General features: G+C 39.8%; 1 protein-coding gene across 15 annotated transcripts in view; it reads left to right on the top strand.

The window, feature by feature from the left end:
- Positions 1-21,944, top strand: part of LOC135212752 (early endosome antigen 1-like) — a 278,033-nt gene that overhangs the window by 124,471 nt on the left and 131,618 nt on the right. For 14 of the 15 annotated variants that reach the window (XR_010313979.1, XR_010313978.1, XM_064246495.1 and 11 more), the window contains one exon: positions 9,134-9,160. The exons of the other annotated variant lie outside the window; for it this stretch is intronic. Coding sequence is in view for 12 of the 14 variants with exons in the window: in XM_064246495.1 (XP_064102565.1) it covers positions 9,134-9,160 (27 nt within the window). In the remaining 2 variants the exon portion in view is untranslated. The remainder of the gene's footprint in view (positions 1-9,133; positions 9,161-21,944) is intronic. 15 annotated transcript variants of the gene reach the window in all.

Consider the following 21,944-nt stretch of genomic DNA (forward strand, 5'->3'; position numbering starts at 1 on the left):
TCCAGGGGGGGCCTGGTTCTAGGAATAGAACTCTCGGCATTCTATCCAGTTTGCCCATAATGTGATTAGGATGGGGATAATTGTATTAACATAATACTCTTAGTCCTAGCAGCTGGTTCTGCTTACACTTGGGCCATACTAATCATGTTATGCCATCCCCTTTTGGGGTGGGGTAGGGTAGGGATGCGGACATTTGGGAGTCCTTTCTCACTTGTGCCTTTGGCAGAAGATTTAACTTCGCGAAGGGCCAATGATATCTTTTCAAGATTTTTTTTTTTTTTTTTTTTTTTTTTTTTCTTTTTTGTAAAAACTCAAAATTTATGAACTGTGAAATAAATGATTTGAGTACCCCTGGGCCCCATGATGGAAAAAAACTACGGCACAGTTGATGACCTTTGGCACGTCACTCCCGAATTTCCTAGGTACTGCCACAAGTAGTGAAAGTACTATAAAAGATACAAAGGAACCCCAACCTGTTCCAAGTAAAGCAGCAGAACCAGAAAACCAAATAGAGTGCATAAATAAAAAAGAAACAAACAAACATAAATTGGTAAACTCCAATATCGTAACAATGGAACCATATATGATGAACAATAATTCTGAATTAGAGACAAATAATCCTCCCAGCAATACAGAAAAATATAAAAATCATAATAGCAAGCAACATACATAAAACAAGGACCAAAAAGAAACAAAAATTACCGACTTAATCCCACATTGGTACATTTTGATGACCTCTTTGGACCCAAGATAAATTGGTCAAGATTTCTAGTCCTCAAAGCTGACAACAAAATCTCAGCAGCGATGCTAGAAAACAAATTACTTAACATATATCCAACACAAGACATGGAATGCAGACACATCAATGGACAATGAATGGCTTATCCAAGTAACCAATAAAAAGCAGTCCACTGCCTTTTTAAGTATAACAGAAATAAATAATATAAAGGTAATAATTACAAGCACGAAACATTGAATTATGTACAGGGTACAGTCATCCTACCCAATAGCGAGCAGGAGCTTCCTTCAAAACAACTATTGCTAGACTCCCTAAAATTGAGATATAACAATATCCACGATTTAGAAATATACTCTATTTCAAGTAGGAAAGATAAAAGTAAAAACATCAACATTGCCAAAATAAAATTTACAGGCCAAGACTTACCATTTAAAATAAAAATTCTAGGACAAAATAGAGAAGTTCGTCCTTTTGTTCCTAAACCATTACAATGTACACAGTGCTCAAGGTATGGACACACATACAAAAGATGCCGTAATAAAGCTATATGTGCAGTCTGTGCATCAGATGACCATACCACTAATTGGAACTGTAATCAATCAAAATGTATTAATTGTGGACTAGCCCATCACGCAAAATCTAAGGAGTGTTCATTTTACCAATATAACACAGAACTTCAGTTGTTAATAAATAGGACAGGAATGTCAGTCATGGAAGCCAGACTTGAGCTAAAAGTAAGAGGCGTTAACAATCCATCCAAAACCCCCACCTTTTCAAATGTGACTAAAAATCAAGACATCAAACAGCACAATGACAAACAAGATAGTATAAACAGGGAAACTGGATTTCATACCAATAATACTGAAACACAAAATAAAAAGTGATATTACAACAACCAATACCACCACTAACATAGATGATTCAGTTATCCATGGAAAAGAACTTCCAATAGAAGAAGAATTAAATAATGATGATAATCGAACTGGCAAAAAGAAAAGAATTCTAGAAAGAACCCCACCTAAGGGAAAAAAAGGTAAATATTGAAAATTACAATCAATCCAGAGAGACTCCAACTACACCAGGAGAACATTTTAAAAAGGATATTAAACTAACCTCATCACAAGTGGAAATACACAATTACCCTCAATCTCAATCAAACAGCCAACATCTGGACAGTAAAGATCACTCTTTACAAGTTCCATCAAATAATACTAATGAAAATCATACCATTAAACCAAACCAAAAAAATATAACTATCACCCCCCAACCATCCACAAGACCGAAATATCCCATTAACAACAACAAAACAAATAACCCCTCAAACCAACAGTCCTTATCACTACAGAAAAGGAACAATAGAATTACAAAACCAGAAATTTCTAAAGCTAGACCAAAAACTTCTGAACCAATAATTAACATTACCAAACATGCTTCATCTTGTGGTTGTAATGAATGCTTTGTAAGTACATATAACCAACTAACTACCAAGACAGAGGACACAGTACGAAATTGTATTGACAATTTTACCAATTAAGGAGGTGCCCGCTTTAACACACCAACATGAGAACGAATTATGTTCTGAATCCCTTAAAAATACAAAAAGGAAATTATAAAATCAAAAATAGACTTATTAATATTCAACTATGAAAAACAAACAACTGCAGAATCTAATAACCAACATACAAATACAACGATTAAAAAACCACAAATGAATTCAAATGCATATAAACTACGAGATAAAGTAAAATCAGCAATCAATTTACAGAATTTAACACCAATTCCTCCCAATAATGGAATATAAAATCATTCAATGGAATATAAATGGTCTCTTAACCCGACTACGTCTGGGTGAATTACAAAGAATCATACGAGACCACAACCAATGTGCATATGTCTACAACATATAGGAAGTAACCCTACAAATATCCAACACTATAAAATTGCCTGTTATTCACCAACTGACGTGGAAAATTAGGCACAGCCATATACGTTCTAATAGCATTACATATGAACTGTTGACATACCATCTATGCCATATCAAATAACATCAATTAAACTGTATATGCCTGATAAAGTAAAATTACTATTTGTAATTTATATAACCAACCAAATTTCAATGCAAATTTCAGTGATTTTTCTGAACTTATTAGCAAAAGTATACAGGAACCACTACTTATAGTAGGAGATTTTAATGCACATAATCCATTATGGGATATTAATAACCCCACTGACACATCCGGAATCAACATAGAGAATACTATAATGAAACACAACCTGTATTGTCTCAATGAAAGTGAAGTTCCAAACATATTTTTTCAAATACACACCTAACCTTTTCTTCAATTGACATTTCATTATGTTCAAATGATGTAGCGGAGAAATTTGAATGGAACGTCCTAGACGATTCATACACAAGTGACCATTTCCCAATCATTCTGAACTACTTAAGTAATGTCAAAATATTGCCACCTACAAGATATAATAATCCAAAAAGCTAACTGGGATAAATATTTCCTATACACACGAAACATACCACCATTCCCACATAATGAAAGATCACAATACTACATGTGAATCCTTCTCAAACTTCATAATAAATGCTGCAGATAAAAGTATTCCAAAAACCAAAACACATTCCACAAAATCCCTGTCCCATGGTGGAATCCAACATTAACAACATTAAGTAAAATAAAACATATATTGAGTCGCAATCTAAACAGACTCAAACTCGCCTTAAATCACTCAACAAAATGCCCTATAGTATAAACATATTAAACAAAATAGTTATAACAAACCATAACAATTAACCACATTAAACCACTATATAACAAATATACAGCCAAATTTAGAAAAACGGTAATAGCTGAAAAAATCGCATCATGGAAGGAATATGTCTCAAACATATCTTCAAACACATCCACAAGGGATGTCCTGGGCAAAAGATAAGGAAAAACAAATCAATGGAAAACATATAAGACCTCCAAGAAGTGCAATACATTTAAATGGAAAAATATACCATGATACTTATGAAATATCAAACATAATTGGGAAACATTTTGAAAACATCAGTGCTACTCCAGCCTAGATACACATTTTCAAAGTATCAGAAAACAAAAAGCAAAGAAAATATAATACTCAATTTTGAAACTCTTGAAGACCTGGAATATAACTATATTTTTAACATGGATGAACTAGATAATGCCATCAACTCTTGTCATCCCTCTGCACCAGGATATGATAAAATATCATTTGAAATGATTAGAAAAATTAGCTCCTATAGCTAAATCATATTATTTTAAAATTTTACAATAGTATCTGGCTAAAACGTGTCTTTCCTGATAAATGGAAACATGCCATAATTATTCCAATAAACAAACCAGGAAAGGATGCAAGTAATCCATCCAATTATAGACCGATATCTCTAACAAGTTGCCTATGCAAAATCTTAGAAAAAATGGTTAATGCACGATTAACGTATGTAATAACCAAAGAATCCATTTTAACACCAACACAATCTGGTTCAATAGCTGGCAGATCAACCCTAGATCCCTTAACACATTTAGAAGATCATATCAAAAAAGGCTTTGAACAAAAGAAATTAACAGTAGCTATATTTTTTGATATAGAAAAGCATACGATCAACACATGGAAACATAACATCATGCAAAAACTCCACTCCGGAAGGGACTAAGAGGCCACTTACCAATATTTATTAAGAACTTCTTAACAAACAGAACTTTTCAAGTAAGAGTAGAAAATTTCCATACTCAGTAACCTATAAACTGGAAGAAGGAATCCCTCAAGGTAGTGTCTTGAGCTGTACATTGTTTGCTTTAGCAATCAATGACATTACTATAAATTTACCAAGTGGTGTAAAAAACAGTTTATATGTTTGATGACTTTTGTCATTTACTATACGAGTAGTAATCTGAGACACGCTCAGAGAGTTCTTAGTACTGCCATTTCAAATATATGTAGTTGGGCAAATTCAGTTGGATTTAAATTTTCAACTGATAAAACAAAAGCAATCGTCTTCTACAAAGACAAAAGGTGGATGAAGAACCAAACAATCAAACTGCATCTTTATAGCACTGAAATACAATTTTGTACAAAAATCAAGTATCTAGGAGTAATATTTGATCAACATTTAAATTTGGAAAGAGCACATCAAATACATTAAAGCCAAGGGCATCAAAGCCCTTGCCATATTAAAAAAGTTATCACACACTAATTGGGGAGCAAAGCGAGACATTTTATTAATGATATATAAGGCAACAGTCTTATCCATAATAGATTACTGCTGTCCAATATATTCATCCGCCTCAGAATCTGCATTAAAATCTCTCGATGCAGTGCACCATGAAGGCGTGCGATTGTGCACAGGAGCTTTCCGATCGTCCCCAACAAACTCACTTTTGGTGGAGGCAGGTATTTTGCCCTTAAAACATCACCGTAATTTAATAACAATACAAAGAGGTCTTTCAATGCAAGCGGGATCGTCTCCTGCAACTTACTGCTTCCAAAACTGTAATCAAGTAACAGCAGTTAATAGTACAAGCTCTTTCCCAAAAAGAGCTAGATACATAATGAACATACATAATATGAATCCAATTTTTCACCCACCAATGGAATTGCCACCACCATGGATTTTAAATAGAGTAAAGATATGTACCTCCCTGTCTTACCTACTCAAAAAACAAATGACAAGTACGAAAATGTACCGCCAACATGCTTTGGAACACATTAGAAGAAAAGGCGACAAATTTATGATATATACAGACGGCTCCAAAAATAATGTTGGAGTAGGAGCATCTGCATATTCGAAAAATATGTTAAGTAAAAAAAGCCTACCTTCAATATCATCAGTATTTACTGCTGAAGTCACAGCCATACAGATGGCTCTAGATATGATATCTGAGGCAAAAGCAAGTGTCTCTGTAATTTTCAGTGACTCACGTAGCGTCTATAGATGCAACATTAGGACAGTATAAATCATAAACCAAATAGTACAGGAAATTCAAATAAAAAATTCATCAACTCCTCCAATCAGGAATATCAATGGAAATATGGTTGGATCCCAGCACACGTGGGAATAAAAGGAAATGAATATGCAGACTCTGCTGCCAAATTAGCCTGCACTATCCCTCCAACAATTTCATATGCCCCAGTGTCAGACTGGGTAAAATCAGTTAAAACATTAATTTACCAGGATTGGAAAGAAGAATGGGCCTCGGTGCCAACAACAACAAACAAACTTAAAAATATAAAAACTGAAGTCTATGCATGGAGGACATCCTCACAGGAGGAAAGAGCAAAAAGAAAGGGTGATCCTAGCAAGCTTACGTATAGGACACACAAGATTCTCACATGGTCACTTGATGTCAACACCACATGCTGACCCAGTGAAATGTAACAGATGTCAAATACCCATGACAGTGCAGCATTTGCTTGTTGAGTGCCCAAATTGGACCCAGCAAAGATCTATTTATCTGCGGAGTTCAGAAATGAAAAATATTCTTGCGGAAAGCAGGGATTTTTCAATTATAAAATCATATTTTTTAAATAAGACGGGTTTCTCAAATAAAGTCTAATTTTTTTTTTTTTTTTTTTTTTTCTTCTCAGGATTGATCCCTGAGAACCAGCCCGAGAAGAGTCTACTTGAGACTCAGAGGTCTGGAAAAACTAACACCTATTAATAATAATAATAACATAATGATTAAAAAAAAAAGGTTTTTACAATACTTTGTGAGTACACACTTGTAAAGACATTGAATTTAACAGATGATTGCATTCACTAAGGAAATTAAAGTTATTGTGCTATGTTTATTTAATGTACATACATATTTATATAGTAATTCAGAAGAAAATAGGAAAATTTAGTGGAAATAAGCAAAGGACCAAGAGAATTTTACATTTAACAAGGAACACTACATCACAACAAGTGTAATATACATCAGAAATGGTAAAGTATCAGATAATGTGTTAAAAGCTCTTTGCATATGCTTAGCCTTCCCAGTCATATACATTTTTATATTTGCTAGCTTTGAAAAAACCTCAAGAGGGGTTATGGATAATGATAGACCACTGTATATACAGAAACTGATGGTGGATTTAGTACAGGATTTCTTGCCTATCAAAATCCCTACTTTTAATGCTTACCTAGAAGACATAAACAGTGGCAGCAGGAATAATGAAGCAATGAGAGGTGTTGCTGTCCCAAAATACATTGAAAATGTATGTTTCTTCATCATTTCTTCTCTCATATATATGCCACACTTGTAGTCTGAATACTCCGAGACAGAAGATCATTCACCACCTGAACTTTTTGGTAGCCATATTTCACCTTTCTCATTTTTTTTTTATTTGGAGCTGTTAATAGCTCTGTAAAGAATTTTCCAGCTTGCTAGATCACTTGGACTTTTGCCATTGTTTAGTGCTATTCTGTTATTATCTTATTATTCTCTTTCTGATTTGTTGTTCCTTCTTTTAGCAAATGATGGTAGGATTTCTACCTCCTTAGTAGTTATGTACTTGTCACTATCCAGCTAGCTGATGTTCCTGTTGCTGAAGAATACTGGTTTCACTATTCCATAGCTAGCTGACATCATGTTTTTTCTCAGACAATTTAGAAATGGTTAGTCTCAGGCTTAAAGTTTATTTGTTCTAACAGAAATACATCCCAAAGCTGTCATAAATTGATTTACTCACGCAAAGTGCACTTTAGCTTTCTTGACTTAAAAGCAAAATCCTAATGCCTAGGTCAGTGGTTGGACATATCAAAATCAGTTATTCAGGGATACTGTCCTATTGTTGATCAGACATATTAGATTAATTCTTAAGAATTACATAATTGCATCACATTCAATGAATGAGTACTGCCCTCAGCTACAGTAGTTACTCTTGAGTATGGTTCTTCCAACCATTGGCATTCCCTGGTGGATATGAATAACTTAGGATGTGGTACTTATTTATGTTATATCAAATTAAAAGGTTGCAGAGTTTTACATCTTAGGGTACAGACACAACTTCTTCTACATCTTTGAGAGACTTGGGTTCTGAAGCCTGAGATCTCCCAGACACGTACTTTCTAGTTGGCCCTACAATTCTCAATTAGCCAGTTTTGTGGATTTCAGAGCTTCAGTCCCTTCTGCTGGAATAGATTTTGGTTGATCAAAATACATAATGGATGTGTGATGAAACTACTGTCATTTTTTAGTCAAAATGTATTTTTAAAGAAAAGAAACCTGTTCACATAGTACATGTATGTGAATTCTAGCTCAGGCACTACAAATAATTATTATGAAAGTTGCTTTAGACTCTGGAATCTGCCCACATAAGTGCAGTTCTGCTATCTAGCTGCCATTTGCTTATTTTCTGTTCTAAGAGAGACTGGAGTCCCTTGGTAAATAGTGTGTTCATGGATAGGCTAATTATAAGTGCTGTTATTATGGAGACAATACATTTTTCAACACTTTCATTTTTTTGTTTTTAGTTAATGCTGACCAGACACATTTGATAAGTGAGTCCTGCAGTCTCCTTGTATAAATATTGTAATTCAGATGCATCTGAATATTTGTGTAAACTTTTTTATTGTAGTTGAGTTGCAAATTGTTGCTGTAGTTGCAAAAGAAAATTAGATAGTAACTGTGAATTATAACATTTTATGACAGCATGTTTACTGATGTTTTTGTTATTAGTTATGCAATTAAATTCCTGGTTTTGTAAAAGAAAAATCTGGGTGGTTGCTACAAAAAATTTTTCATCAGATTTTCTTATTCTTTTGTTCTTTTTCTTTTACTTATAACTAAAAGTTCATGATTAGGTATATGTTGTAGGCCTGTGGAGTAGCATGTTAGTGACCTGAACTACAGAGAAGTTGATGGAGAAGGACTAATATGTGATAGTTTGATTATTAACATCTTACATGTATGTTGGTTTCAGGACATATTTTGCTAGCAATTTGAAAAGCACAGCCAAAACTGTTTTTGAGGCATTTCTTGTTCTTACTAAGCTGGGAATTTGTGTATTTTATATTGATAGTGTTCAGTGTGTGGCATAAGTGATTCCTTTATCCTCACGGCATGAACCAGAACTTGATTGTATTGCACATATGCAGTTTTAATTATATATATTTTAAATTAAATTTCCTTATTTTAGTACATGTGTTGAAGTTAGAATCAACTTTTAGGACTTTGAGGAATCTAAATTTACTTCTTCTATAACTAACAACTGTTGAAATTGCACAGCATTTAGCACACTCAAGTGTGCGATCCATCTAACTGATTGTTTATAAAGTAAAATGCCTATATTGTACATTGATCATACTCCACAGGCTGTGCATTAGTTTTTCTTTTTTCTTATCAGTATTCTTCAAGGAAACATTTGCTCTTTCAGCTTGTATGGAAGAACCAGCTGAGGCCAGTGAGTAATTCAGTGTTACAGCACGTTTTCCAGGGACAGATGCTGTCTTTTCCATTGCACTCATTCCTAACTATCTTCTTTCCTGGTGACCAGTGTGCCTTCAGCAGTTACTAAGACTGTTATCCAGTTTGTTTCTTACTGTTTAAGTGTATCTTTAATACTAGTATGATTAAGTCAGCCTAAAATCCTTCTAGAGATAACATCATGGTAGCAGCCCATACTTTTTAAAAAATTTTAAAAACTGAGTTGAGGCTTAGGTATTTTATGAGGCAACCATTGTTAACCTTCATTCTTCTGAAGTGCAGGTGAAGGTGTAAATTATTGAAAAGCAAAATTTGGAATTTTTAGGGATAGGGATTTCTCATTTTCTTCTATATCTTTACAAATATATTTATATGTATGAACATACGAGAACAGGAAAACTGAATACAGTGGTCCCCCCGTATTCGCGGGGGATGCGTACCAGACCCCCCCGCGAATAGTTAGAATCCGCGAATGTTTGGAACCCCTATAAAAACGCTAAAAACAGCCTATTTTGTTAGTTAAAACTTAAGAAAAACCACTAAAAATTTTCATACTTGGTTTTTTTAATAGTTTTATCACAAATAGTACATTTTATGATGAAATTGATAACAAAAACCAGGAATTTGTGGATATTTCTCATAGAAAAATACCGCGAATGCGTGAATTTTCCGCGAATAATGCAGGGAAACGTTCCCGAGAGAAATCCGCGAATGTGTGAGTCCGCGAATACGGGGGGTCCACTGTACAGACTTAGGAAGAAGTGGTAGATCAGTTACAGTGTAAATTATTGATTATATTTTGAATTAACCGAGGTAAATTCATATATGGCAATAGAAAATTTGGAACTGGCTGTTAGCATCTTATTAGCAGAAAGTAGTTTAATGGGACCACTGTGTCCCATTTCTAAACCCATTAGGCAAGCCTGAAAATTTTGTCCTCGACCGAAAGGTAAGAATCTGGAGAAGGGCGAATTTAAAGTTTTGCATTTTTGGGGGAGAAGGGAGAAAGTAATGCAGGTGTTTTATAGGAAAATAAAGCACTTGTAGACAAAGCAGGTGATAGGCAGCTGTAAGACAGCCGTTCTTTATTTTGGTTTTCATTCCTATTGTAAATTCATGAAAAAAAGTTGTACCTTTTAATAAAAGTTGACTTCACACAAGGAACCAAAATACTTATTGTGTGGGGGGTTTTTAATTGCTTTCAGAATGCAGTGTAATTGCTGGAATTTCTGTGTGTCTATGATTTTGATAAAATTTTACATTGATTTACAAGAATATGAAATGGAGTATTGATCTTAAGCCTTCATGTGTTATTTATACATTAAATCTGTTAGAAAGCTCACCTATCATTTTATGATAATTACTGTATTCTTTATTAAAGGGCTAAAATGAACTGAAGAATTTAAGTTGTTGACATTTTGTGGATAATTTGAGTGTATAGTTTATCAGAGGGCTTGATGTTGAATGAAGGAGTTTTAGCTGACTAAATATTGTAAAATTGAAGATTTTGACTTGTACACAATGTTAAGTGCTTTAGCGTTCATTCTGATGGATAATTTAGTCTTGCTGCTTGAATTGGGGGTGATGTGGGTTTTTTTTTTTTGTAATGAAGCACCCAAAAGTTAATATATGATTAAAATGCAAGTCTTAAGAGTTGTTTTAGACTTGCACCACTAACTTTCTTCTGTAACTGGTTTTCTAGGGGAACTGTCCATTTTTAACCTGGTTGCATACTTGGCCTCATTTGGTGTCTTAATTTTTGTGGCTGTCATTCTTAGTTTTTCTGTTCTTATCAGTTGGTTACCAGTATAGCTGGAAGGAGTAGAACTTTGTTTCATCATTGTATATTTGGTAAGTATTTTATAATATGAAATATGATTTATTTTATGAGAACTTCTCAAAATTGAGAAGCTTGTTGCTGATTAACTAGTTATTTTTTTAGGAAAAAACATATCACATGCTAACCTGAGTGTTACAGTTCATTAAATAAATAAATGAATGAAAATATTGGCTGGTGGTTGGCAAGTCTTGTAAATACAGGTGAAGGGGAAGGTTTTGGCTACCACTTGTGAGGACATGCTTTAAAGTACAGTTGTCTAATGGGACCATTGAATCACATGCTAGAAGGAAGTAACTGCTTCAGTGCATTTTTGTGTTTTGGATTTATATGAAAAGACATTTCTTTAGTTTCTTACTGAGTAGTTTCTTCGTGATTTTATATCAAATTTCTAAATCACATTTTGGAATTTAAAAAGTTTTTATTTTTACAGAATACAATAATTGCCTACTTTGTAGTTTAAAAACTTTGTGAATTTAACTGCTATCAGGCATATTTTCATTATTTCTTGCATATTTGATTTTATTTCTGGGGTAGAAATCATCATCATCATAAACATTTTTAAGTCAATTTTTCCCTTGATGGGGTTAAATGTGAAATGAATTCGCTTCTAAATCCTCTGTGCATTAATTGTGTGAACTCTTGTCCTAGGTCTTCATCTGCCCCCTTTCTTCATGTTTTCCTGGGCTTTCATAAAGCATTCTTGTACTACGTATTGTCATATGGCTGGTTTTAAGTGGAATATATTCTGCATCTGTTTGCCTGTTTCTGTTTTTTTGTGTTGCTTTAAAACCTTCGAAAGTCCTGGTTTTTGAAAGTTTACTTCTGTGAATGTTTTTTCTAGTTTAGAAAAGTGGGTTTCTGTTTCAAGGTATATGTTATACTGCAATTGCCTTTTCCTAAGGTATCATTTTACAAGGTTTTTACTCATTGCTGAAGATATTCCTTGGTAGTTTAGTCTATTAATCTCTTGCCTGCATCTGCAATCTGTGCTTTCCAGTTTACTAAGCAGGTGAAGTCCCTTGTGATAATGAGTAACAGTAGACCTCTAACTTCCTGTTGAAGTGCGTTGCAAAGAGGTCTAACATGGGTCTTCCCCACAGATGAAATAGCCTGTCCGCTATGTCCTGATGCAGAGACCACTCCATACTTAGAACGTTACTCCGACGACTTAGCTTGTTTCAGCCACCACATTCCTCTTGCCTGGATTGTACCTGGCCATGAGCTCCACTGAGTTGTCAATCACCCACTGGCGTAACTCGACTGTCAACAAGTGACGTTGGTGAGACGCCAGCCCCCCTTTTTGTTCACGTATGCTACCACCATTGTGTTGTCTGACATCAGAATGGTGGAGTGCCCCACTACCCTTTCTCAAAACTCCTGAAGACCCAGGAAAGCTGCTTTCAACTCCAACACGATGTGGAGTTTTTTGTCCTGTTTGCTCCATGCCCCTGAGGCCAGGAGCTCTTTGAGATGAGCCCCCCAACCTTCGGAGGAGGAGTCTGAGAACAGGAGCATATCTGGAAGGGATGAATGAAGAGGAACTCCCATTGTCAGGTTCTGGTCATCCAACCACCACAGGAGGTTGCTTCTTACCTCTGCCGACAGAGGGACCTAAACCTGAGGAGAATCTCCTGCTGGGGACCAAAATGCCTTCAGTCTCACATGCAGGAAACGAATGTGAAGGCGCCCATAACGAACCAGCTTCTCGAGAGAAGACAAGAGACTCATAAGAACTTGTGACTGGTGAGCTGGTTGCTCCCCCATCGACAGTCTTGAATTTCTGTAACCTTTGGTCTTATGAAAAAAACTTGACAGAGCTGTTTTTGTACATGAACTTCCCTGACAGATATATACTTAGCTATAGTCTCCGACGTTCCCGACAGAATTTCAAATCTCGCGGCACACGCGACAGGTAGGTCAGGTGGTCTACCTTACCCGCCGCTGGGTGGCGGATGTACGAACCACTCCCGTAAGCTTGTCAGATTTTTCTCTGTCGCGGGAACGATAACAACTGTTGTCGGTTCCTCTCGATAGTTTTTCGATTCTCGCTTGCCTGGAGTTAATTTGGACTTCTTTTGGTGACGTATTCGCTTTGTTTGGCTTGGCATACGCTGATTGTGGACCGGTTTGATTTTGAGTTTGATTTTCTTTAACGATGTCTGATCTAGAATCGGTAGTTAAAACTTCGGTGTTGTTTAGGGTTTGCGTGAATGAAGGATGTAAGGTGAGGTTGCCGAAAGCTTCGGTAGACCCCCACACACGGTTTGCATGAAATGCAGGGGGAATGATTGTGCGTTTGCTAACCCTGTAGTGAATGTAAGGGATTGAATGAAGAAGAATATAAGGCTCTCTCTTCTTATGTTAGGAAGTTGGAACGTGATAGAGTGCGTAAGGCTTCCTCTAGAAGTTCTAGCAGATCTAGAATGAGTGAGTTGGATGTGGATCCTAATAGTACTAACGTAGAATTAGAACCTTCTTCCCAAGTTGCAGCCCCGGCTCCCCGCACCGAAGCCGGAGATTCGCCTTCGGAGGCGGCAGCTCTGAAAGCCAAGAATCGTTCTGTGGATCAGAAGATTCGTCAGTTGGAAGGTAAGGAGAGTGTTAGTGATCAGTGCAGTGTCCCCAGTGTTGTGGAGGGTGCGTCTGACCGGCTCCTTAGTGCCTCTAGGCCTAGACCTCTTCCAGACTCCCAGTTCCAGTGGAGTAGGAAAGTCGAAAGCCGCAGGAGGGCTAGGGAGAGCCCCCACCGGTCAGGCGTCCCTCGGCAGATCCTGAAGTACGCTCCCAGGCTGCCTCGGATCGCTACAAGAAGGAGCTCCTACGCCAATGCTTCTCCTCTTCGTCGTCTCCCCTCTCCGAAGAGAGGTTGGAACTCCCCGGATGCGTCGCGCCCGTTGAAGAGGGCTTGGAAGGCTCCCTGCAGTCCTTTGGCTTCTAGTCCGGAGGTTTTCCCGGAAGAATCGTCGGTGGAGGCGAAGAAACACAAGAAATCATGTGATCGTTCTTCTTCTCGCGCTCCGCGCTCGGCGCCTGCTTCCGAGGAAGAATTAGAAGATTCTCCTACGAGAGTACTCGCGGGACTTCAAGCTCAGATCACGGCGCTAGCAGACTCTCTAGCAGTTAGATCACGTAGGAAGAAGGACGTTTCTCTTCCGATCAAGAGATCTAGGCGCCGCTCTTCAGAGGATCGTTCTCCTTCATATGGGGAGGTTTCGTATGAAGGTCGGGGCTCAGCGTGGAGCGCCCTCGCTCGCGGGAGCGCCCTCACTCGCGTGAGCGCCCTCGCTCGCCTGGCTCTCTTTCAATTTCAAGGCGCCAAACATCGGTAGGACGCTCTATGGAGAAAGAAGTTTTTTCTCCAGATTGGATTCCCGCTTCCGGTAAGCGCACTGCACCTGCTCATCACGCGATTTCTTCAACTCCCTCGCGTGAGACTTCTCCTCAGCAGCCTCAAGATTATAGAAGGCGCCCTTATACAAGTAGGCGTTCTTCTTCCAGATGTCACTCTCCTCGAGTATCGGATCGTGACTTCTCTCCTGACAGGCATCTAGAGTCTGGTAGGAGTCGTGTGCATGATAGACGGCCTACTGTTAGCCGCTCCCCGCAAGGTAGGCGCCAAGAGCCTACTGCACATAGCTCTCCTAGTAGGCGCTCGTCTCTTTTAAGGCGTCATACTCCTGGATATATTCTCCTAAGGGCAGACAACAAAGAGTCTTTCAAGCGCCCTTCTCCGGTAGGGCGCTCTCCCGCTTCTAGGCGCACTTCTCCTGACCGTTTGTCTCTTGGTAGGCACCAGGAATCCCGGAAGCGCCCTTCTCCAAGTAGGCGCTCGTTAGTTTTGAAGCGCCCTTCTCCTGAATGTTACCCTCTTGTTAGACGTCAAGAGTCTCGCAAGCAGCCTTCTCCTAGTAGGCGCATTTCGCCTTCCAGTCGAACTTCCGTTGATCGTACGCAACTGGACAGGTATGGAGAGCCGCGCAAGCGCTCTGCTCTCGATAGGCGCTCTTCTCCTGGCAGCCGCTCGCCCCAGGATAGGTGCATAGAGTATAGTAGGCGCTCGCCTCCTCGTAAGCGCCCTGCGGATGTTTCCGAGAATTCTCGGAGTAGGAGCCCTACCTCTCCTTCGGCTGAGATTCCGTATACCTCGAAGAGGGAGTCTCATCGTATACTTCCCAGATCTTCTCATCGTTCTCCAGTGGATGTGAACTCTTCTAAGAGAGGGCGTTCTCCAACCTCTCGCTCAACTCCTGCTAGGATCCCATTCGTCACCTAAGGATCTTCCGCGCTCGCCTCGACAAGACGTCCTAGAAGGTTCGGATGAGGAACCGAACACTTCTGCTGCTGTCTCTTCTTACAAGAAGCTTACAGAGCTACTTTTACAAGTTTTTGGGGATTCCCTTACGCCTACGGCTCCTCCTTCTCCTCACTCACTTTTTTCAACGGCGAAGACAGCGAAGAGTTCTTCTTGTGTGAGGATGAAGCCAACTCTTTTCTATGAAGAAGGCACTGAGGAGTTTTGGTTCCTGGATGGCTTCCAAAGAAGAAGCGGGGAAAACGATGTTCGCTTTTCCTCCTTCGAAGTTATCAGGACGCGCTGGTTTCTGGTACGAAACAGGAGAGCCCTTAGGATTGGGTCTACCGTCTTCGGCTGATTCGGATTTTTCGGCACTGGTAGATTCGACAAGGAGAACTGCCCTTAACTCTGCTAAGACGACTTGGGCAATGAACGAATTGGATCATTTGCTCAAAGGTATGTTTAGAGTGCTAGAAGTATTTAACTTCCTTGATTGGTCGTTGGGAGTCCTAGCCAAGAAAATTGAAGTGCCAGAGTCAATTTCACCAGATGATCTTATGTGTGTTTTGTCTTGTATGGACAAGTCAGTAAGAGACGGAGCGAGTGAAATCGCCTCCCTTTATGGGGCCGGCATCGTGAAGAAGAGGTCGGTTTACTGTTCCTTCTTAACGAAGTCGGTCTCCCATGCTCAGAGGTCTTCTTTGCTGTTTGCTCCTCTGTCTACTCAGTTGTTCCCGAAACATCGAGTGCAGGACATTTCGAGGTCACTTTCGGCCAAAGCCACCCAGGACCTTTTGGCACAGTCGGCAAGAAAAACCTCGCCCTTCCTTCCCTACCAAGGCTAAGAAGGAAAGGCAAGTGTTCGAGAACCCTTTCGAGGGGCATCTTCATCAAGAACCTCTACGTTTAGAGGTCGTAGACCTTCAAGAAGGGGTAAGACTTTCGCCAAGTCTGTTAAAGCCCCCAAATAACTTGCAAGTCCTTCAAACAACGGTGGGCGCCAGACTCTTAGAGTTTGCAGAAGTCTGGGCCCAAAAAGGGGCGGATCCTTGGACCCTTTCTATTTTGAGGAGAGGTTACCTCATCCCTTTCGTCGAAAGACCTCCCTTGACGACCATCCAAGGGAACTGACGGCCAGGTACAGAGACCCCATCATGAATCAAGCTCTCCATCTAGCAGTAGATCAGATGCTGGAGAAGGGGGCTATCGAACTAGTGACAGACCATCATTCATCGGGCTTCTACAACCGCCTTTTCCTAGTTCCGAAGTCCTCAGGGGGATGGAGACCGGTGTTGGATGTAAGCGCCCTGAACTTCTTCGTAGAAAAGAAGTTCACGATGGAAACGCCTTCATCAGTGCTGGCAGCGCTTCGTCCAGGGGACTGGATGGTTTCCTTGGATTTTCAGGACGCTTACTTCCACGTACCGATCCATCCTTCCTCGAGGAAGTTTCTCAGATTCATGATGGGGGGGAAAATTTTTCAGTTCAGGGCTCTGTGTTTCGGCCTCTCGACGGCCCCTCAAGTGTTCACGGGGATTTTGAGGAATGTGGCTCAATGGCTTCATTTGAAAGGGGTGAGGATATCCATGTACCTCGACGATTGGCTAATAAGGGCCAATTCAGAAGATCGTTGTTTGAAGGACTTACAAGTAACTTTAGAATTGACGAAGGCTTTGGGACTTCTCGTCAATTTCAAGAAGTCATCACTAATTCCCGAGCAAGAGTGTGTGTATCTCGGGATACAGATGAACTCTCTGAGTTTTCGGGCTTTTCCCTCGCAGGAAAGGATAGCCCGAGGATTCGAGAGAGTAACAACCTTCTTAGGGAAAGAAGTATGCACAGTGAGGGAGTGGATGAGTCTGCTGGGGACACTCTCCTCTCTGGAGCAATTCGTTTCCCTAGGAAGGTTGCACCTGAGACCGCTCCAATTCTTTCTTCATCGGAATTGGAGTCGTCGTTCTCAGGATTTGACGTTCTCCCTGTCGTTATCCCAGGACATCAAGAAACATCTCTTATGGTGGACAGATCCCAACCTCTTTGCGAAGGGACTGTCTCTTCAATCACAGACCCCAACCTGGTGTTGTTCTCCGACGCGTCGGACATGGGGTGGGGTGCAACTCTGGGAACCAACGAAGTGTCAGGTACCTGGGTGGGGGACCAGGTAGCCTGGCACATCAACAGAAAGGAGTTGATGGCTGTGTGGTTGGCTCTGAAGGCTTTCGAGCCCAAAGTCAGAAGATCGGTAGTGCAGGTCAACGCGGACAACACTACAGCTCTGGCATACATCAGGAAACAGGGGGGGACGCATTCCTTCTCCCTGTACGAGACAGCAAGAGACCTTCTTCTGTGGGCAGAAGAAAGAGGAATCAAGCTTCTCACCAGGTTCGTGCAGGGAGAAAGGAATGTAAGAGCAGATCTCCTCAGCAGGAAAGATCAGGTCCTTCCCACAGAGTGGACCCTTCATCTGGATGTATGCCAGAGCCTGTGGAAGTTATGGGGCAGGCCACACATAGACCTCTTTGCCACGTCAAAGAACAAGAGGCTGGATCCTTACTGCTCTCCGATATCGGATCCAGAGGCAGTAGCAATAGATGCTCTTCTTCTAGACTGGAACGGACTCGACGTCTACGCGTTTCCCCCCTTCAAGATCCTGGGGCTAACTATCAAGAAGTTCGTAGAGTCCGATTCAACGAGAATGACCTTAATCGCTCCCTTTTGGCCGGCCCAAGAATGGTTCACAGAGGTACTGGAATGGTTGGTGGACCTTCCAAGATCGCTCCCGCTAAGGAGCGATCTACTCAGACAACCCCACTTCGACAGGTACCACAAAAATCTCCTCGCTCTCAGTCTGACTGGTTTCAGACTGTCCAAAGTTTGGTCAGAGCGAAAGGCTTTTCAGCAGCAGCTGCTAAAGCAATCGCAAGAGCGAGAGACCTTCCACCTTGCGTGTATACCAGTCAAAGTGGGATGTCTTCAGACGTTGGTGCAAGAGGAAGAACATTTCCTCTTCCAGTACCTCTGTGACCCAAATTGCGGATTTCCTTATTTTCCTCAAAGAAGAATGTCATCTGGTTGTGTCAACTATTAAGGGATACCGCAGTATGTTGGCGGCGGTATTTCGGCATAGAGGCTTAAATATATCCGATGATAAGGACCTGCATGATCTTATTAGATCATTTGAAACCATTAAGCGTCCTCATGTAGTACCGAACTGGAATCTAGACGTAGTCCTACAATTCCTTGGATCGTCTAGATTCGAACCTCCTGGCTTAGCCTCTTTCAAGGACTTGACGAAGAAGGCTATCTTCCTTTTGGCCCTAGCTACAGCTAAAAGAGTGAGTGAGCTCCAAGCTATTGAGGGCAATGTAGGGTTTAAGGAAGATTCTATGGTATGTTCGTTTCTTCCAAGTTTCCTTGCAAAGAATGAAAACCCATCACGCCCTTGGCCCAGGAGCTTTGAAGTTCGTAGTTTATCTTTTTCTAGTAGGGGAAGAGCCTGAAAGAACTCTTTGCCCTATGAGAATTATGAGTATTTCCTTAAGAGGAAGGACAACTTAGGCTAATCAAGATGTACTTTGGTGCTCCGTAAAGGACCCCACTCGGCCCATGTCGAAGAATGCTCTTTCCTTTTTTCTGAGAAGCCTTATTACAGAGGCACATGTTGCCTGTAAGGAAGATCAGTTTAGACTACTGAAAGTGAAAGCTCACGAGGTGAGAGCCATCGCAACTTCGCTTGCATTCAGAAAAAATATGTCTGTGCGGAACTTGATGGAGGCGACTTTTTGGAGATGCCAATCGGTTTTCGCAAACCACTACCTACGTGATGTAAAAATCACATATGATAAATGCTTCGCCTTGGGTCCTTTCGTATCGGCGGATTCGGTGCTGGGGCAGGGAGCTGAAACTTATCCTGTGTAAATTTTTTATATGTTACCCTATATTTTATATTGTTGTTTTTTGGTTGTCTGAAAGAGGTTGCAGGAGGCACCTCTTTTTGTCGTAATATTAACCCTTTGTATTTTGGTTAGGTGGTCTGGTGGGTTTTGGCTCCTTGCAGAGGTAGTGGTAAGGATCTGTTAGGTAAGCGGACAAGGTCCCTCTAACAGCATCCGACTTGGATTCTACCACAATAGGGGATCACATATCCCAGTGGTAGATCCGAGAGTCTTTCAGCATCAGGTCACGTCCTAGCTGTAGCTCTCCAGGCAATGCAGACTCAGAGATAGTATCTATGAAGTCTTCATCCTGAAAAGGTGAGAACCAAGGTTTTTATATCCTACAACATTAGTTGTTTCCCGTCTTACCTGTATTATTGAGCTGTCTCTTACCCTCCACCAAGGGTGCCAATCAGCTAAGTATATATCTGTCAGGGAAGTTCATGTACAAAAATGATATTGTTAAACTACAATAAAGTTTTGTACATACTTACCTGGCAGATATATACGATTAATGGCCCACCCAGCCTCCCCTCAGGAGACAGGTGGAAGAGAAAAATCTGACAAGCTTACGGGAGTGGTTCGTACATCCGCCACCCAGCGGCGGGTAAGGTAGACCACCTGACCTACCTGTCGCGTGTGCCGCGAGATTTGAAATTCTGTCGGAACGTCGGAGACTATAGCTAAGTATATATCTGCCAGGTAAGTATGTACAAAACTTTATTGTAGTTTAACAATATCATATTTATCACCATTCCTAGGTGTAGAATCCTCTGGCTAGGAAGTAGATTGGATTTCTCCAGTTTGACCATGCTACCTAGTCTCTGACAAAACTGTAGAAGACGGTCCCTGTCCCAAACCAGTTTTTCTCTGGAGCTTGCCAAAACCAGCCAATCGTCGAGATACCTCAACAGGCAAATCCCCTGAGCATGAGCCCGCATCAACAGTAGGGTAAAGACTCTTGTGAACACCTGCAGAGCTGTAATCAAGCTGAAGCAAAGGTCCTTGAACTGGAAGACTTGCTCCCTAAGGCTGAAGCGGAGGAATTTCTAGGACGAGGGGTGGATTGGAATCTGGAAGTAGATGTCCTTCAAGTCTATTGACAGTATGAAGTTGTTCTCTCTTACGGCTGCCAAGACTGTTCTGGGTGTGTCCATCCTGAACCGTGTCTTCTTGATAAAGTGGTTCAATGTTGTATGGTCTATCACTGGCCTCCAATCACCAGTGGCCTTTGGTACTGGAAAGACTCAACTGTAGAACCCCAGGGAAGGATGCTCTACCTTCTCCACAACACCTTTGTCCATCATTTCTGACACTTCCTCCTGGAGAGCTAGGTGCTTCGGAGAGCCTCTGGTGTATGTCAGGTGCAGGGGAGGGTAATTGGAGAGAAGAGGGAAGTCGAACGGAAGTAGATACCTTCCTATTTTAAGACTGAAGGTTTGTTAGCTGTGAAAAATACAAATTTATTAAAAATTTGTCATTTTATTTCTGGAAGGGTTGCTCAACTTGCTGTTTGTTTAATTTTTTTCCTCAGACTGGGGGAGGTCCATATATGAGCGATATACATAGAGTATCTTTTTAAGTTTACCACATATCAGAATTTGATTTTCTGTCTCTAATCTACCATCAAATGGCTTAAATATTCCTCAGTATAAATCAGTACACCACCCTTTCATCTTCATCAATCTTATTAAACATTGTATATCATGGTAAATAAAATTTTACCCAAAATTTCATTTTTGGGTATAGCACAGTAGTCTTGTCAGCTTGATTTCAAGTGAATTGGATGTTAAATGGACATTGTGCTGTGTCTGTTCATTGTGGGTCAGATATAGCAAAATTCTCTCCTGCATATGTTTATTTGATAGAATAGATTTAAACCGATGATACTAAATTAAAATATGTCTTCAAGTGAAACAGTTGTGTAAAGCACCTTTTATGCACTGATTCATGATATGATTTTTCTGATTTGATAAAATGTGCTTTTTTAACCCTCTTACGCCGGAGCCCTAAAAATCAAAAACGTCTCCCGTATGCCGGGCCTGGTTTGGAGTGAGCGTGAAAGTGGAAAAAATAATTTTTTCAAAAAATTACAGCGCGCGTACTTTTGAAGATTAAGAGTTCATTTTTGGCTCCATTTTTTGTCATTGCCTGAAGTTTAGAATGCAACCATCAGAAATGAAAAATAATATCATTATCATATGTAAATAATGCGATATATGGCTAGCGAAAAAAAAAAAATTCATACATAATTGTATTCAAATCACGCTGTGCAGAAAACGGTTAAAGCTAACCAGTTACTTTTTTTTTGCGTTGTATTGTACACTAAATTGCAATCATTTTGATATATAATACATTGTAAAACAATAAAAGCAACACCGGAAAAATATTATCACAAAATGATGTACGAATTCGTAACGCGCGGACGCAAAAAAATATTTTTTTCAAAAATTCACCGTAATTCTAAATATGTTCTAGAGACTTCCAATTTGTTTCAAAATTAAGACAAATGATTGAATATTACGATACTGTAAGAGTTTTAGATTAGAATTGCAGATTTCGACCATTTCGGACGAGTTAAATTTGACCGAATGTCGAAATTTTAATATATATATTTTTTCATATGCACATATTTCGAAGATGGAAAAAGCTACAACCTTCAATTATTTTTATTGTATTCTTCATGAATTTG

Source organism: Macrobrachium nipponense, chromosome 41 (genome assembly GCF_015104395.2).
Source record: "Macrobrachium nipponense isolate FS-2020 chromosome 41, ASM1510439v2, whole genome shotgun sequence".
Taxonomy (NCBI): domain Eukaryota; kingdom Metazoa; phylum Arthropoda; class Malacostraca; order Decapoda; family Palaemonidae; genus Macrobrachium; species Macrobrachium nipponense.